Below are 18,111 nucleotides of genomic sequence, written 5' to 3'. Positions count from 1 at the left end.
CTGACTTTTTGTAGTTTTGGAGTTTAATTTTCTTCTCTTGTCACCGCAGAATCTCTTCATTACTTCAGTTTCACCGGAAATTGTCGAGAAAGTCCTGAGAGTACTGCAGATTTTGTTCACGGATCCGATGACCAGCGGGTCGGACCTCTCAGCGGTGACGAAGAGAGTCGTCGAAGAACTCCCTGACCTTCAAAGACAAGTTCTCATGACCGAAGAGAAAAATGAAACGAAAGGTGACAGCAAAACAGCTTCCATATTGTCTTCAAAATTAAACCTCTAGAACCAAAGATGTAGTGATAAATATATTAATTTATGGGAAGGATCGCTGACAAAATTTTTAATACAGTTCAAGTCGAAAAGGGTGACGTTTTCAATTTATTGGTATTAAAGTGCAACACAGCAGCGGTTTGCTAGAAGAATGTTATACTGAGTTGTCGAAAAAAAAAAATTAAATTGTCTCTTCCAAGTTTGAATTTTGTGCTGAAGATGAATTTCAAGATTTCATATTTTCATGGAGAGTATTAAAACAGAATTATAATCAGGGAAAGGTTTATAAATTGAAACATTACAAAACAAACATCCACCACCATTTGTGGAACTTGAATAACTCAATGACCAGAACAGAAACTGGGGGCTGAAGGAGGGGGGAGGATTTAAACAAAATCAGAATGTGTTCATGTTAACCCCCCTCCCCTCCCCCCAGAAAAGAACTTGTAAGGAAACAACAGAATAGAAACACAACCTTAAAAGTGAGGACATGAGAAAAATATTCTATAGGAGAATAAAGCTTGAGTATGGACATTCACTTCCATGTTGGTGCCATACCTGAAAGACTTGGAGTCATTAAAGTATATTTCATTGTGTGTTTAGCCTCTTCTCTCTCACACTGTTATTGTTTTGTATTGTTATTCTGGCAGTACCTGCAAAAGCTCTTTTAATAATTGGTTAGACAGTCATTTCTCAGAAAGGTTTGCTATTACTAAAATGGTAGGGTCTGCACTGTTTGTCAATGGTAGACAAAACATTCAACAGGTAGAATAAAATTGTTAATGGAACACTAAAATTGTACTTGATACTTCTAAATTAGCAAATGTTAATAATAATCTGAGTCTTTGTTTATGTCTTTAAATATTTAATTTGTTGTGTTTGATACAGAAATTGTTAACCCCCTATAAAATAGTCCATGTACCTGAAGCTCTGTTGGTGAGTCCATTATGCTGATAGGGGTAATGTAAGTTGGCTTTAAATAAAAGTACAAATGAACATATATCTATAACGAAAACATCTGCTGGTAGGGCAGATAATGTATAAGGCACACATTTATTCTTTTATGTATTTCTGAAGAAAAGTTCTCATTTGACAACTCGAAAATGTATATTACATTCCAACCTAATGCATTTACAAGTAGAACCCGTGACAAATCTCACACGGTTCAGGTAGGACCCTTGCAATGTCTTCTGCGAATTAATCAGGTCATATAACCAGAGTCTATGCATGCTAAGTTCTGCAATACCTAATTACCTTTTTGGGGAACTATTGCATACTGTAGTTCTGATTTCTTTTTCCTGCAAAAGGTAATTTTTCGTTAATATACCATAATCTTTTTACGGAAGAAACATGTTGATGGTTTGCGAATGGTTTCAAATTTCCATAATAGTATTCTACTTTGTTATCCAATGCCTGTCAGAGATTCATTCCGTGCATTCAAGGTTATGGTTACTTTTTATGTTCAAACTTAATAAGCCTTCTGCTGGTAGGTCTTTGCACGCTTGTCTTTTAACATGTGGGAATAGAATGTGTATGGAAAGACCAAACTTCAGACACTTTTTAGCTGACAGATGATGTTAGGGTAGAGGGAAAGAAGGTAAGGGAGGAGGGGGGGGGGGGTTCAAGGTAAATTACAGTTTTTAAAGGTAAAAGGGAAATGTTATTATTATTTTTACTGTTTACAATCTCCTTTGAAGGATCACCACAGTTGTTTACATTTTTTAAACTTGTGACGTCAGTTCATTGCCAGTGTGGTCAAGTCCTAGCTGTAACACCATCTGACTTGAAGCTTATCTTCCACGGTAAGTCTTCCTCTTTGTTATTATTTTTAAAATAATCATGAATTTCTGTTTAAAGACTTACTTTGCTGACATATATGATCTAGCTGGACTTATAATCTTTCGATCATTTCTTACTCTCCAGCCTCACCATTTTTCTGTCGATTCTCATTTGCATATATGATCTTTGGGTCCTACCTATCCTTTATTACAGCAGACTGGGTTAAATTCACAAGGCCCAAAATGGGGGTGGGGGGTTTCTTCCAATAATTTTCACAGTGATTATATTCATGCAGCAGTGTTGCCAGCGAATTAGTCGTCACTGAACATTGATTAGGATTCCTGCTCCTTCCCCACCCTACAATCCACCCCCCCCTTTCAAACCTCTGATTCTTGCTTTGTTATTCTGTAATAAAAGTCTCATTTCACTCATTGGATCACATTTTCACTTCAACTTATCATGAATGAAAAATATTGAGGGGAAAAGTAAAGTTTTAAGAATATTTTGGTTTGTTGCATCATTGTTCAGTTGTCCTAGAGTGCTGTTTGTATTTTTAAACTTGACAAAACTTGAGATTCTTCCCTCCCCCCCCTATACACCTCCTTCTATGTACCCATTCTACCTCACCATTCCTTACCCAGTCCCACTCTCACCCCCCCCCCCCTTTTTCCAATATAGATTTTTTCAATAGTTTCATTCCAATCCACATTAGTGAACTATGATCAGAACGGCTATCTTGAAGGTCCTAGGTTCTAGTCAGGTACAGCTCCTCTAGGGCCAGTTTTTTTTCCTTCCAAGAGTAATTCATAGTTTCTTGATCTGAAATTGTCGTCTTATTTCTAAAATAATAATAATAAATTTAAAATGATCTAAATACGTTGATAGCCACACAATGTGAAATGTAAACTGCATGTCATCCCACTATCTTCATATACTGAATGACCGTTGTGGCCTCTAAGCATTGTATAACTTCCTTGCCTTGGTTAGGTACTGGTAAATGTATTTCAAAATCCGGGCATACAATTTCAATATGATTGAGTCTAGACAAATGTTTCTCACTTAGAGAGTAAACTACTTAACATGTAAATCCCCAAAGGACAGTCATGGCTAGTGCCCCAGAGATTGCATTGATGCACACTTCACATTTCAAACATGCCATCTTCTTCTTCTTCTTTTTTTGTCGGCAATGAAAAAGGGGAAAAAAAGGTTTCATGGCCATCTCACAGCTGCTAATATCATTTCACCTCATTTTCAATTTTCTGCAAACATGCTCACTGCTCTTCATACACAAGAAAAATCTCCCTCCAGCTTTCACCTGACACAACCAAAATAACGGTTGCCTTTTTTTCTTCTCTTTTTTCTCTCATTTCCTTTAGTTATGAAGTTAATGAGCTTATCCGTGGTTGAGGGGGAGTCTAGGCTATCTGCAGAGGAGATGCTTACGACTATGAACTATATCTCGTCAGTTCTCCTCCAGGCCCTCAACTCACAAGACAGCAGAGGTCGGTGTAAGATTGAACCCCCCCGGGGGGGGGGATAATAATTATCTTAAATAGAAGTACTCAAATAAGCAAATGCTTCGATTAAGTACCCTTTCAGAGGTGTTGAATATTTTTTTTGAATAAATTGATGAGAGTATTCAGGCTATAAATATAGGCAACTTAAACATGAAAATGATTGGAAAACACTTATCTTGTGTCAACAATTTCTTCTTTAGCAAACTGTAGACATTAATGTCACAAAGAGGACTGAAAGTTGTTGCCTTGTGCAGTTGTAAATTTTGTTAATATTCATTAATATGAATTGCTGATCCCAACTGTCAAAATATAAATAAATTAGAGCAAACACATCAATATGAAACATAGATGAAGGGAACAGAACTTTGCTCTGTTTTGAATGCTTCTCTCAGGTACATGTTTTTTTGTTGTTGTTTTTTTTGTTTTTTTTTCAAAGTTGCAAATCTAGCTGGGACTTTTTCCCTTTTTAATTTTTTTTTATTTATTGTATTCATTTTAGCAACAATCTGGTAACATATTGCATAACGGTCTACTGATTGACACTGGAAGACATAATCTGTTAGCATAGTTCACATATTTGCATAATTAGATAATAAAACGATGCAAAACTTCTGCAGGTTTAAAGTAAGATATGATGATATATTTGGCCATGTTTCATACATATATTATTGATTAATACACATATATTTTGAGTCTTTCATGCTTTTGTACCCTCTAGCGACCTCCATGATGATATCCTCCGAACCTCTGTTGAACCTTCTTCATCGGACGATCACCGAGAGCAAATCGAAGTCTCTTGACGTTATCTTCAGCGCTCCAAAGAAACTTAGATATCAGAGCCTCTGTGTTGTAGCACTCTTGGTGAAATCCTGCGCAGATTTCAAGTTAAAGGTAACTCCCATTCTTGAATATAATATCATTATTAGTTATATTATTCTCACACCTGCAGTGGTCAAAATGACCAATTTCCCTTACCCCCATCCCCCCTTGCTCCAACCAATTTACTAGGTACACCACCGTTGATACATGTCACCTCAGAAATACTCTCCAGGCTGGTGAAAATCTATGGTTGGAAATTAATTACAAAAGACTGCTGCTCTACTACCACCACACCAAACCCACTTGAAAATGTATGATGTTATGTTGTGTCATGCATCATGAGATGTGACTTCCCACACACTCATGCACACCCGCCCACCCAATTCCGGTGAATCTCTTAATCATTGCTTTTGCCAGACAAGTGTCGTTCATGATTTTGGATGTGACTTTTACTGTTCTCATGCAAAAACTGTCAAAATATGTCTTTCTCCTCTTCTTAGCCTGGTCATATCATGAAGTTTGAGGTGGAATTTATCCTGGGTTCACTAATGGACAAAGACATCTGTGTCAAAGGTCAGAAATCATCTGCAACAAAATATCTGTTGTACTTCTTTCTATTTCCTGTGTCTTCAATTCTGATGTAGATAGCAAAATTCATAGCTCAAAGGCAAAAATGTGACCAACCACAGAGATATATATTCCAATTGACATAGTTAGATTTTTGATTAGATTTTTGTTTACTTCTGGGTTTTCATGAAACTTGAGAGATTCGCAACAAAACTAAAAAAACTGCTAAAAACTGTGACGAAAGTTTTGAACAGTGACTTCAGGATACCATGTTAGCTATCCTAAATTTCTTTCTTCTCCCTCCCCTCTGCTATCTCCCCTTCCCCTCCATTCCACTTCTCCCCCTCTATCCCACACCTCTCCCCCCCCCTCTCCCACCTCACATCCTGTTCACTATTCTTTGGTATGAGTTTTTAGTTATAGGTCTTTATTTGCAACAATGTGTTGCTTTGCTTCCCAGATAAAAACTCTTCTTTCAAGGCAATTTTATATTCATTTTTACTATTTTTTCCCCCTATTTTTTTCATAATCTTTATATCTAGTGGTCTGCTTGCAGTTCTTGACCACTCTTTTAGATTTGGGATTTGATAGCCAGATTGTCCGACTCTTACCTGAACATTCGCAGTCCAGACAGGGAGAAGATGTCGGCTTGGAATTGTCTGCTGCCACCATCCGTAGTCTGTTCTTCCTTCTACAAAACATAATCCTACAGGTGAATAAACCCTAACAAGTTTGTCGCTGTCCGGAAGAAATTCACAATTTCTGCATTTGTGTGTAGAATTTAATAATTTTAATAATTTAATAATAGTTTTTGATTTGTTATTCAGTGTGAAAAATGGGAGGGGAAGGGGCTCGGAATGGGAGGGGATGGAAGAGGGGTAGAGGAGGGGCAGTATAAAATAGTAGTGCCGACGAAAGGGGAATAAGACTATCAACTCATTGATCTTAAATGAAAGGACTGTTTGCTTGAAATTTGATTCCTTTTTGACATTTTTTCAACTTTTTACAATTGGTCTATGACACCATTTTTTTGGTTGGTGTGTATGAAAACTTAAAGTCATACGTGGGAGTTTGGGACGGTTTAAATCAAATTCTTATACAATTAGAGTTTTCTCTTTGATTTTCTTGTTACTCTCCTATGTGTCCTTTAATGCTATGAGGCTTTGTTTTCCAGAAATGATCCTACTGTAAGTACTAATACAATCATCTTTGATGAATATCACTTTACAGGCTGAAAGATATGTGGGAGATAAACAGTGATACGAATCACCAAGACTGCTCTTCCTTATGGTAGTAATACATTAGTATTATTGTATGTAAATAGTATTAAGCAATAACATTAATGAGTATTCCAGAAGAACATACCCATGAAATGTTTTTGGTTCTCCACACATCCATGCAGGGAAGTGACTTTCTCTCCTGGAACTGTGTGCAATGCTTATCATCGCTACTCAGGTACATACGTCCAAGGAGTAAACAGCTCTGTGAGTACAATCTTTGATTTCTTCAATCACTTTAATCATGGTATTATAGGGTACTACAGTGTTAGGTATGAAACACTATCATACTCAGTGTCCATCATATAAAAGAACATTCCTACAAAGTTTGACGTAAAAATATTTATTTGCTTAGGCTTGAACAAAAATGGAGAATCTCTAAATCATGATATTCCGTGAGCTTTCTTGGGGGTGCAAATGCAGAAAAACCAGCATGTTCTAAAATACATGTGTATCTGTTATAAAGTGTGGTCTGTTTGGGTTATCTTATGCAAGCAATATTTTTATCAGAAACATTTCCTTTCAAGCAGCTACACATGAAATTAAGCAAAGGAAACACATATTGTGTAATATCTAATTGTAACACTGAACTGGCAATGTATCTGAAACCACTTTGTAAAGTGAGGGCAGCATGCTTCTTTTCTTCCACTAAACATTCCTTGCTACTATCATTCACAACATATGGTAACAGATATTGTCAATCAGTTGTTTTAGCAGAGACAGTGATGAGAAGAGAAAAGAAATGGGAGCTGATGCATAGACAGGGTTGAAAAAACTGCCATTGAACTTAATTTGGGTGACAGAGATTACTCAAATGAGCAAACTTCTGTCAACCAACATACCTGATCCTCAAGATTTGGTATTAATGGCAGTATGGTGTTTTGGCAATACTGGTCTCTAAGCAGGTATGAAGGTGGCAGGGGGTGCCTCTAAATGATATCTACATAGGGATGGGGGGTGTTGGACAGAATTAGACCACATACCCAGGCAGACTATCCATGACAATTTGCATACAAAGATTGTGTGCTTAATATATTTGCATTTTTATTCAGTGTCCTAATCAATTTTATCACATATACACAGCCCTCAGCTACTAATATTATTAGCTGCATATGTTATAAGCACCTCGCATAAAATGCTCTTTATCATTCTTCAGTGAAAATGATAAATAGAACTCTTACTGGTAAATTATATTAAAGGTAATTTTGTGACAAGTAACTGAGTTTATTTCTGTCTAAACTCAGTTTAAAAGGAATCTCTGTTAACCGTTCGTTGCTGATGGTTGCTAGTCAAAGAACAGCTGTCTAACCTAAGTTTAAAGGGAATCTCTGTTAACCGTTCGTTGCTGGTAATTGCTGGTCAAAGAACAGCTGTTTAACCTTAGTTTAAAGGGAATCTCTGTTAACCGTTTGTTGCTGGTGGCTGCTAGTCAAGGTACAGCCACCAAACCTAGTATACCAAGTGGACCCCAGTGTAGTAATGCCACCAGTTCAAGCAACATTTCCTTTGATGATTTCACACCCTTTACTCGTTTTCTTTCAGCTGATCATCTTGCACAGCAGCCATGGAATGAATTTCTCATTAACAGCTGTGTAGACTTCTATGGGGACACCTGCCCCTCCTCTTGGCTCTTCAAGTTAATTCCATTGGTAGGTTCATTCTTAGCTACAAACTCTCTACTACTTCTTGGCATAATCAGCAGGTGCCAAAAGATGGTAGACCATGTGCCCAACTCCCCCCCCCCCTCCCCTACCCCCCAATCTCCCCTTGATATAAAACCACCCATCAATGTCTTTGGTAATAAACTCATTATTTACTATTCTTTTTGTTTCAGTTTCCAACATTGGTATCTCATAAGAAACTTGAGTCGCTGATCGCCACGGCGATGAAACAAGACACAGCTACGGTAGATCACAGGATGCTGGCATCTTTGCTCTTACTTCTTCATCGAGTAAGTGTTTGCAAAATAATGCCAGAGCAAAGATGGGAGGGGGTAGGGGGTGGAGACCTCAAACATTAACTGAGTTACAAGAAAGAATCCCACTACCGTACTCTTTTAAATCAGTTTTTCATAGTCTGACAATTTGTCTCCCCAGTATAATTACTATGGGCTACCTACAATCCCTTACCATTTTACATTTCCCTCCTAACAACTGATTGAGCACTTCCAGGACAAGGAGGGCCTGCTATTATTTTAAAAATATCGTACCTTTCTTGGGCCTTTGATAGTTGCATCCAGTGACAACTTTGTTGCTTTCAAAGTCTACATTCATAATCATGGATGTTAAATATGAATGTAAGAGACTGACTTTGGTCAGCTTGCGGCTTAGATAAGCCAATGAGGCTTCTTTGCGAGTTCTCTAAAATACATACATACATACATACATTTGTACATGTAAGAATACTCATGTTGTTCTGAATCTCTCCCCCCAGGCCCCCACCCCTTTATTTCCTTCATTTACTTCAAACTAGATGCATCCCTGACCTTCAAGTCTGTTCACAACAGTTAATGTTATTCTTACAGAAATGGAATCAATTAAACTCCAACCAGAAGTTTGTGGATACTACCAAGCAGTGGTTAGAAGGACTTTCAGCGACCATCACCACAGTTGCTTCCACAGAAATAACACCAGTGGAAATGTTGTATCCTTTAATATCATGTAAAATCATATCATCAATTAGGAATAAGATAAAAATGATTAAGAAAACTCATAGATGGTGTCAAAGGGTGGTATCGAAATTTAAACATTCCCTTTATAAGTTTTTGAACCTAATTAAGTTATAAGTCTCCTTAGGCTATTTTAGACTGTCCTAGCTTTATTTGGTCCTGATATTGGTAACATTTGCTTACCTGGTTTAACATAACTATTAACTGGACATTAGCTAGATATCAAGGGCGTAGGAACCGGGGGGGCTGGGGGGGCGCCAGCCCCCCAGTGAAAAATGTGGAGGGGCGGAAGTATCATTCCGCCTCCCGCTTCGCAAGTCAGAAAACCCCTTTTTCATTTCCAAATGAGAAAAAAATCTCATTTGGAGCACCAAATAGCATCTAAGGCCAGGTGAAAATACAAAATTAAGTTTACAAAATGGAGTAGGTGTTGAAGTGTGCTATATTGCACCAAATTGCATCTGAGGCCACCTGGAAATGCAAAAAATTCCAATGGGGAGGGGGACACCCCCTCCCCTTAGACCCGACCCCATGCCGGCCATCAGTCTTCAGCCCCCCACACAAAAGTACCTTCCTACGCCACTGCTAGATATATATCTTTAAAGGTATTGTCTCTTGCATTTTGCAAATATCCTAGGTAACTTAAAACATTTTGCTACATTCTCAAAAAATACATTTCTATCTTCGAGAAAATGATTACTTTATGACATAACACAGAATAGAGGAAATATTCTATCTGTTTTCATCAGAGTGGGATACAACAATTACTTGACACAAATTCATTTTATTTACACATAAAAATAAATCAGAATTCTTACCATTCAGTAATGGCTCATTTGCATATGTCGATGTAGACTTGATGACCATCCATGTGGGTTGTTTGCCAGAAACTTCTCCAAATAAAGTAGAAACTTCAGCAAGAAAACTACTTAGTGGAATGATGCCCTCACTTGTTATAATTTAAACTTTTAGCTTTCCAAATTAACCTATAGCCCCAAACAGCTTCCATATGAACTTCTCAGTCTCCTTGAAGGACCAAAAGCAAAGTAACCTACATTATTTGCAAACTGCCAGAGACATCAATACTACTATGTTCCAGTTATTCATAAACTTCCAGAAATACCCAGCATACCAATGAGTAAATGACTTTCATTATGTCCAGTGAGTTCTTTGTTTTATACAATACCAAGTAGGTATGCTGTGTAACTGCATGTAAATCAGGTAACTACTATTATGCCCTGCTGAGAAATCCCAAATGAAAACAAGGAAAGTCTGATATAAACCTAAGGAGACTTATAATCTCCATTAACTTAATAAGCTTCTAATACTTATGTAAGTAAGATTAAAATTTCCTTATCACCGTATGACAGATGGCTTATACACTCTTTTGAGTTGTAAATTTCATATTAAAAGAAGTATAATACTGTCAAGAGAATTTTTATTCAACTGAGAAAATATATAAATATATACATATTTATATAAATATATTTATAAAGTTTGCCATTCCTAGCTTTTATCGGTCAGTTTTCCTTTATTTTGAATGGAAAAGAACAAGTTTATCTCTTCAATAAATGTAATTTTCTTTAAAAAAACTAAATTGACATTGATTCATATTAACTTTTGTCCACAAACAGATACTTGTGATATATTGCCACAAATATTCCATTATGGTGTAAGAAGATAAGCTCTAATCTGAGAATGGATTTAAGCAATTATGGGACGGGTGGGGAATTGCCCATCCTCCCCACCCCCCCCCCCCCCTGCCACACTCTATCTTCCTTTGACCATGTATAATTGTTCTTTGCTGAAATACTCTCTTCTGCAGTGTATAAGTTTACTCTATTTTGTTACTTCATTATTGTTGTTACAATATTGTTGTTGTTTCATACCATCAACTCTGAAGTACACATATACATTTAATGGTTGAGAGTTAATTTTACTTTCTTTGTTTGGGTTACCTTGACCCAAGTGGTTTGTCACCCTTGACTTGATTCTACACAGACCTGTAAATGAGATGGTTATCCCAGCAGATCTAACGCAACAGGATAAATCATTACAAAGCATGCTGGGAGAACTGATGAATATGATGGTGTCCTCCTAGTAAACAGAGTCGCAGATGTCGCCGTGGATAAAAGTTTAAGATGTATGGTGCATTTGCACAACAATTTGCGATTATTCGTCCTCAAATGACTCAACTCGCTAACATGAAATATAAGCAGCAGTGGCGGTATTTTTAATTGATATTTTTTGTATACATTTCAATTCCTATTTGAGAGTCTATTGAGTTGTAGCACTGTGTGGATTTGTCAATACCGATACAAAGTATCACAACGGTTCTATTTGCCAAAGAGAGAAGAACTTTTGGGATAAAGCAAGATTAATACTGTAGTAACCAGTGAACACCCCTATACACTAGCTGTGTTTACTATCGTTTCCTATTTCAGCTTTTTATATAGAGCCAATTGTCTGTCTTTTCAAGTCTTAGAAGTGACTTTTAGGTTTTACAGAAACAGCCACTACAACAGGAGATCAGTCAACTAGTTTCAAGATTGCTCCTAAGTGTGTAGAGGGGCGCCAGAGGGCGGGCTATCGACGAAGCCAGGAGGTGGGCTAGTACTGGGCATAATACTGTACTGTTTGGCTTGTACGCACAGCTCCTCTCACAATTGCGGTACCTAAAAGAGTACCAAAGTCGATGGGACTCTACAAAGATTTGATAATACATCTTAGACTTTTGAAAAGATAGTGAACATTATCTCCACATTAAAAGTCAAGCTTCAAATTCTGAGAATTAAAATGAAAAATACAAACAGAAATCTCTTTCAGTCCTTTTTATTTGAAAGTACTGTAACATTTGCGTTTATATGGTATGAGTTAAGCACAATAACAGCCTATTTTTGCATACAGAGTCCATAATTATGCACATTTTCTTACAGTATAATATACAAACTGCTCATAGTCCACATTTCAAGAAGTCATTTTCTTTTGAAAAAAAAAAAAAAGATGGAAAAAAATGCAAACTTTAATAACATACATATAAATTTTCAGCAACTTGCACAGACATAAAGGAAATTTTGTTTATAAATAAATCAAACTGATATCAATTATGATGTTTCTCGAAGACGATGATGTAAAGCCATCATTTGTACACTTATTCTCGAGAGGATACTCATAGATAGGAACTACATAAAGTTGTATTAATTATGTAAACATTGGGGAACGGGATTGGGGATGTACTTGTAAGAAAATAGATGGGGGCAGGAAGGAGAGGAGGGGTGGGGAGTTGAGAAAGGATGGAAGGGGATGGGAGAGGTTCTAAACCTGGAAAATGGAAACCATTGAAGATAACTGTTGTGTCAAGCTCTCACTGTAGGGTTCCTTGACAGTATAAGGTTTGGATTGTTGGTAGAGATGAGCGAGGGTTCAATATATACTGCATTTTAGGGCAGGTCTCACTTAGCCTGCAATAAATATTCAAAAAGTGAACAGTATTTGTTTACATATGAATACGATTGTCACCTATGGTTTTCTTTAGCACCTGTTCTTCAGGCATCCTCAAATCATATTGTTTAACACATTTTTTAACTTTGCTGAAAAAAATACAGCTGAATTTGCAAAAAGTCAACTGTCTGGGTAAACCAGGCAACAGTCCAATATTTTGCAATAAATCCATTCTATACATCATGAAATCTTTCCCTTAACCTGATATGCTAACAATATAATTAACTATGATCAGTTTCAGTGTTAAATACTGTAGACACAGGTATTAAGCTCTATCAAAGTCCTATTTTACGAACATAATGAGTTATATAACCACGCTGGTCGACGGTGGCGGCATCAACCTGCAGTCAGTCTTAACCACCGACACCAATCAGAGATTGGTTTCTTTCAGGCCAGCATTCCCTGATTCCTTCAACCAGTACTGATATTCCATCACTTGGGTGGTAATTGTTGCCAGTTTAAAAGACACATCGGAATAAAAATAGGACAATATTATATCATAAAGGACCAGCGCTAAACTTGTCCAGGCCGCATCCTTGATTATAAAACATGAAACTTAAGTTTCTGTTGACTGTTCATAGCTAGAGACTACAATAATACAGAAGGTTAATCTCAGATGATTTCAGGCTTACTAACGGCCGGTTTAGGAGGAACATTAAATCCTCTGGATTTTATGCTTTAATCTGGAGATCTGAACCATATTAAAGTTAACACCAATTGTTATACAGTAGTGTTGCACAGCTACTTCAGAGTATACACTGAATATATATAAAGATATATATAGATATATATGTAATAAAGATTCCATTGTTCACTTCCTGCTGCAGGAGCGCTCAGTACGTAGATGTAGAGCAAATAATAAAACATAGTATACCTATACGGTAATTTACAGCATGTTGTTTTGTTACTCGGGTTTCACGTCTGATGATGGCCGTGCAGGCGTGAAGCTCTAGTAACAACATGTTGTAAATTACCGTATATGTATACTATATTGTATATAATCGCAGTGGTTCCATTCAAGTTTGGTCTCGCCTTTGACATGGAGAACATTTAACAATACAAATTTGATTTGGACTTTTGTGTTCATCCTGTCCTAATTCTAACTGCCTTAACCTGCGAGATCAACAATGTACAATGAATGCGAGAGGAAAAATTTGAAGCTATGATATTAAGTTGTTAACTATATTTTAACTTTTTTTTCTTTTTTTATCATTTATTTCCATTTTGTCGATGCTGATTAATTAGGCTGAGTTGAATATTATTGTAAGAAAGATGGCAAGAGTATTGGAGAAGTATGTATAGGTATGAATGATATGACGTAGACTATTGGACTTTGTGATCTTAACATCATTTTCCGAAACTCTTATTTCTACATCGGTCATGTTTGTCAAAAAGAGATTATTAATATAGACAGGAAAGATGGCACCCCACAGACTTAATGTAGCATGTTTCATGGAGGGGGGGGTTGGGGAGAGACAGGGGGAACAGATATATTTGCTGGAAACCTAGAGTTCAACATCCATCCTAATTGATGTAACGTCTAATGGTGTTTCCTAATATACTCTTCACATTGAAAATTGTTATGAAATGACTTGAGCAAGCTCGATATGGAATGTAAATTCACGCTAACTTTGCACATTGCAAAGCTGAGTGGGCATATACATACACTGAAATTACTGTCAAGATTGTGTATGATGGGGGAGTTAGGAGGGGAGGCTACAATGATGAAAAAAATGATTAGATAACAGAACCCCTCCCCTTCCCCTTTATAAATAAATATAAAAAAAAGTAAATAAATAAAATAACAACTTTTGCTGATGTTTCAAAAACTTTTCTGTAACAACAGCAGACAATTCTGTTTACCTAGTACATCTTTATCGTAATAATTTCTAACTATTTCAAGACCTTCAATTTTAATTGAGAATGGTAGTTGATCCAAATTTAAAATAAATAACCTGTTTTTTGTTATATGTTAAGGTTTCTTGTGCTTCAGCATTTTTTATCTTTTACACTTTTATTCTTCTATCTTTGGCCATTGATCACTGATATAGCATAACAATTAGTGTGATTACTTGATGGGATGACTAGAATAAAAAAGATGAATAATATTTACGAATAAAAATGTTCGTTTTTGATAACCTTGTTTTGGGAAACCCTCCATAAACTTAAAATAAAATCGCCAAAAATTCCTTACCGGAACACAAATAGTAACCTTTATAAACCAGAACCATTTTACATCCTTTTTTATTTTGAGGACACATAACTGTCATAGAACTGCATTAGCTGTATGAAGTCTCGGACACCAGGTACATGTGACATCAAAACCTCCAGCGTACGTCTACTTTCATATGTACTTGTACAACTTTATTTGTTATAAACTGCTGGAGTGTAACCCCTTTCAAGACAGCTGTAAAAATGATTCTTAGTGATTTGTCCCATAACGTAAAGACTCTTTAAAGTATAAAACACTCTCTCAATATTGGTATAATACAAAACTACACTGATAGGTTACTGTATGCTTGGATAAACTGACCAACTATTCTCTGACAATTGGGAGATGATTGCATTGGTGAAACAGCAAGAGAGATGAACAGTTGTGAAAAAGAAACAATTCTAGATAGTGAATGATAGAAGTGTTGATGGTACGAACTGTCCTAGAAACCAGTCAGGGCTACTTCCCAGCAGGCTTTATCAATTATGAGATTCAGTTGTGAAAATTGTAGCTCAAAAGCTTCAATGAAGGGACATTAGAAAGTCCACACGGACTGGGATAAATTTAAGCACTGCATTGATATTGGCTTAGCCTTCTAGACACGAAGAGTGCCACTTAAGCCTACTATTTCTTGTGTTTTGGGGGTAGAGTAGAGGTAAGGGGGGGACCTTTCTTCATCTCTGAAGATCATCAATGCAATCCATGACGTCTTTCTGAGTAAGAAGTTGATACGATCCAATGACTTCGAATTAAGCTTTGATTCTAATTTTATCTTACCATCTCAGAATATTAAAAGTCCATTTAGACTGAGATGCTATCAATGAACTTCACATATTAACATCTTACTAATGTTAACATTAAATGTAATTTCCTCAATTCTGCGACACTACAAGGCACATGCTAGAATATATTTAATACAATAGACCTTTGGCTGACGCAAAACAGAAATCCCTGAATGAAGGAAAATGAATTATACACCGGACTTGATTTACCATCAAAGCTTGATCGACCCCTCTGGTAGAGAATTGTTGCACAGTCTGAAGTATCGGAGGTCGTTGACAAATCGTTGAAGGCAATGGGTGAACGTAGGCAAATCCTTAGAATAAAAAAAACAGAAAAATTCAATTAATTTTTGAGAAGAATTTTGACATTTTCAGACAGCCTGGCATATTTGGCTGCTGGAAGTCACAACTGTCAGAGAATACAATCTTGTTTTCAGAGAAATACAAGATTTACCTGAAATACTTTTGACAGGTTTTGTAGATGGAGAAAGTATTTTTACCTTTAAATATTTAACGTCACCTTTAACTGGTACATTCAATGATATAATTATTAGCACTCCTAACTGGTATGGTAGGTGTTTAATACTTTTATACCAACATTTGGCATGAAAAACAAGGTATCTCGGTGTAACTCATCAACCCACCGGTAATGTGTTCTTTAATTGTTCCCTTGCAAACATCTGGGCATTAAAGCTAACTTGAGTGAAGAGGGGGTTCTTAGGTCAGTCATGTAATTGTCCCCATAGAACAATCTCACTCTGGACACTTCTGGACATGTCGTCCATGTTGATGTCACGTCAGTGGCCACCCTTCCTCCTACTGGTACTAAACATTTCTTCACTCCACCCTAATTGGTATACTATCCAGGGCAGAGGTGTGGGCAGGATTTTCAAAGGCGGGGAAGGGCCAGAAAGGCGTGAAGGATCTGATGAAGAAGTGATTTGAAGTTGACCCCATGGTCTGGGGGGTCCTGCCCCAGAACTAAATCAAAGTTTAGATGTGAAATGGTTCATTCTGATGCATCCTCCCCACCCCCCCCCCTCCTCTTTGTGTGCATGCCACTGATCCATGGGTAACTGTTACACCAGAAAGGTACAGACAATATCAAGACCAGATTATAGATATATAGACAAACATATGTGTGAGCTTTATTTGTGTCTGTAGTCTAGTATTATTAAAGCATTACTTACGTCATCTTTCTTGAAGTTTCTGGCGAGGGATTCTCTTTGGTGCTCATGTATACCTTCAGAGCTCGATAAGAACTCTCCAAGAAAGTTTGTAAAATAGTGGTTCATATCCACAGCGGCCATATTGTATATCATTAACATTATCTCCTCGTTTAACAGTTCGTGCGTCCTCCCGAGTAATACTTGGTGAAGGACGTTCAAGAAGGGAAACATCATCATGTCCTTGAAAATTTTCTGGAGGCGGATAAAAACAGACAACCATCAAACACTTGAAGCGGTACAAAAGCTTTGCCGGAAATTTGATCTTAATATCATACAAGCTGGATCCTAACTGAACAATTTCGTCCCATTAACTCCTGATGCTGAAAAGGTCGTGAATTTCACAAGTTCAGCCACTTGTTAAATATTTGCCAAATGCTTACAAAATGTAACAGCTAAAATCAAGTTATCTCTAGCATTGCCCCATATTACAATACACATCAGTTACTGTACAGGGTTTTTGAGAGAATTCCAATAATATTTGCTGAATACTAGCAGCAAAACAGGGCTTATGTTGGGTACTGAAATCATGCCAATTTTGTGTTGACTGATGATTGCTAAGCAACCTACCATGTATTCAACTTGATACTTGCAGCAAAATGGGGCTTATGATGGGTACTCAAATCCAGGGATGTGCCCAGGATTTCCTGAGTGCCAGGTATACTGATCGCCGTCCTGGAGGAGGGTCTAAGGGGAGAGGTGTCCCCCTCCCTTTTGAGAAATTTTTCGATTTTTGAAGGTGCTCAGATGCCAAATGCTGGCACTTGTGTAGCTTTTTAAGCACATACACTAGTTTTGCTAACAATTTACATTTTAAATTTTGTGTGTGAAATATATTGTTAGGAATGTCAGGAGTTTAGATGAAAATATTGCTGGGCGGGATTCATGATTTTTAAGACAGTGCTGGGCACTGAAAATCATGCCAATTTTGTGTTGGCTGATGGTTGCTAAGCAACCTAACATGTTCTTAATGTCTACTGGCAGAAAATGTCAGAGCCTTTGTTTCTCTACCGTCACACATGCAAAATCCACTTCCAGTTTAGCCAGTAAATAGCTGGAATTTTGAGGCTGGCTCCAGTAAGAGTAATCAATGTTACAAAAGAATTTTCTTCTGAAATATTTATAAGGATCAAGCAACAGCACAAAATCAAAATTACCTTGAAATATTAATCTAACTTGGCTTTCATACTACAAAGCTCAAGCTTGACCAAATACCGACCTTAAAATTGGTGAAGGTTTTTTTTTAGCAGAGAATACTGAGGAAGAGTCTAGTTACTCTACCAAGCCTACATATTTTTGGATCGGATAATTTGTCAAAACCTCCTTTCCAAGATCTACTTTAAATGTTTTTTCCCCCCCCCCCTTAAGATTTGATCATTATCATTCGTACTTACCTTATCGTACAGCTTGGACTTTGAATTAAGAAGTTCCAGAGCCTTCATATTTTGTCTGAAGACTGAAATATCGGGCTGAAGGAAAGACTGTCCAAAGGCCTG

The 18,111-nt window shown here is 37.0% G+C and overlaps 2 protein-coding genes across 2 annotated transcripts in view; one reads left to right on the top strand and one right to left on the bottom strand.

Annotated features, from left to right (window-relative positions):
* The window catches only part of LOC139960494 (meiosis inhibitor protein 1-like), a 67,236-nt gene extending 55,309 nt beyond the window's left edge, over positions 1-11,927 (top strand). Inside the window, exons 21-31 of the mRNA XM_071958891.1 lie at positions 50-233; positions 1,965-2,069; positions 3,423-3,548; positions 4,282-4,454; positions 4,883-4,955; positions 5,492-5,661; positions 6,352-6,433; positions 7,769-7,875; positions 8,061-8,177; positions 8,751-8,869; positions 10,896-11,927. Coding sequence (XP_071814992.1) covers positions 50-233; positions 1,965-2,069; positions 3,423-3,548; positions 4,282-4,454; positions 4,883-4,955; positions 5,492-5,661; positions 6,352-6,433; positions 7,769-7,875; positions 8,061-8,177; positions 8,751-8,869; positions 10,896-10,995 — 1,356 coding nt within the window. The 3' untranslated portion in view covers positions 10,996-11,927. The remainder of the gene's footprint in view (positions 1-49; positions 234-1,964; positions 2,070-3,422; positions 3,549-4,281; positions 4,455-4,882; positions 4,956-5,491; positions 5,662-6,351; positions 6,434-7,768; positions 7,876-8,060; positions 8,178-8,750; positions 8,870-10,895) is intronic.
* LOC139960495 (exportin-6-like) overlaps positions 11,711-18,111 on the bottom strand; it is a 29,410-nt gene continuing 23,009 nt past the window's right edge. Inside the window, exons 22-24 of the mRNA XM_071958892.1 lie at positions 18,010-18,108; positions 16,580-16,810; positions 11,711-15,703 (exon numbers count right to left, since the gene is read on the bottom strand). Coding sequence (XP_071814993.1) covers positions 15,602-15,703; positions 16,580-16,810; positions 18,010-18,108 — 432 coding nt within the window. The 3' untranslated portion in view covers positions 11,711-15,601. The remainder of the gene's footprint in view (positions 15,704-16,579; positions 16,811-18,009; positions 18,109-18,111) is intronic.

Source organism: Apostichopus japonicus, chromosome 19 (genome assembly GCF_037975245.1).
Source record: "Apostichopus japonicus isolate 1M-3 chromosome 19, ASM3797524v1, whole genome shotgun sequence".
In the NCBI taxonomy this organism is placed as follows: Eukaryota; Metazoa; Echinodermata; class Holothuroidea; order Aspidochirotida; family Stichopodidae; genus Apostichopus; species Apostichopus japonicus.
This window is presented reverse-complemented; position numbering and strand designations above follow the sequence as displayed.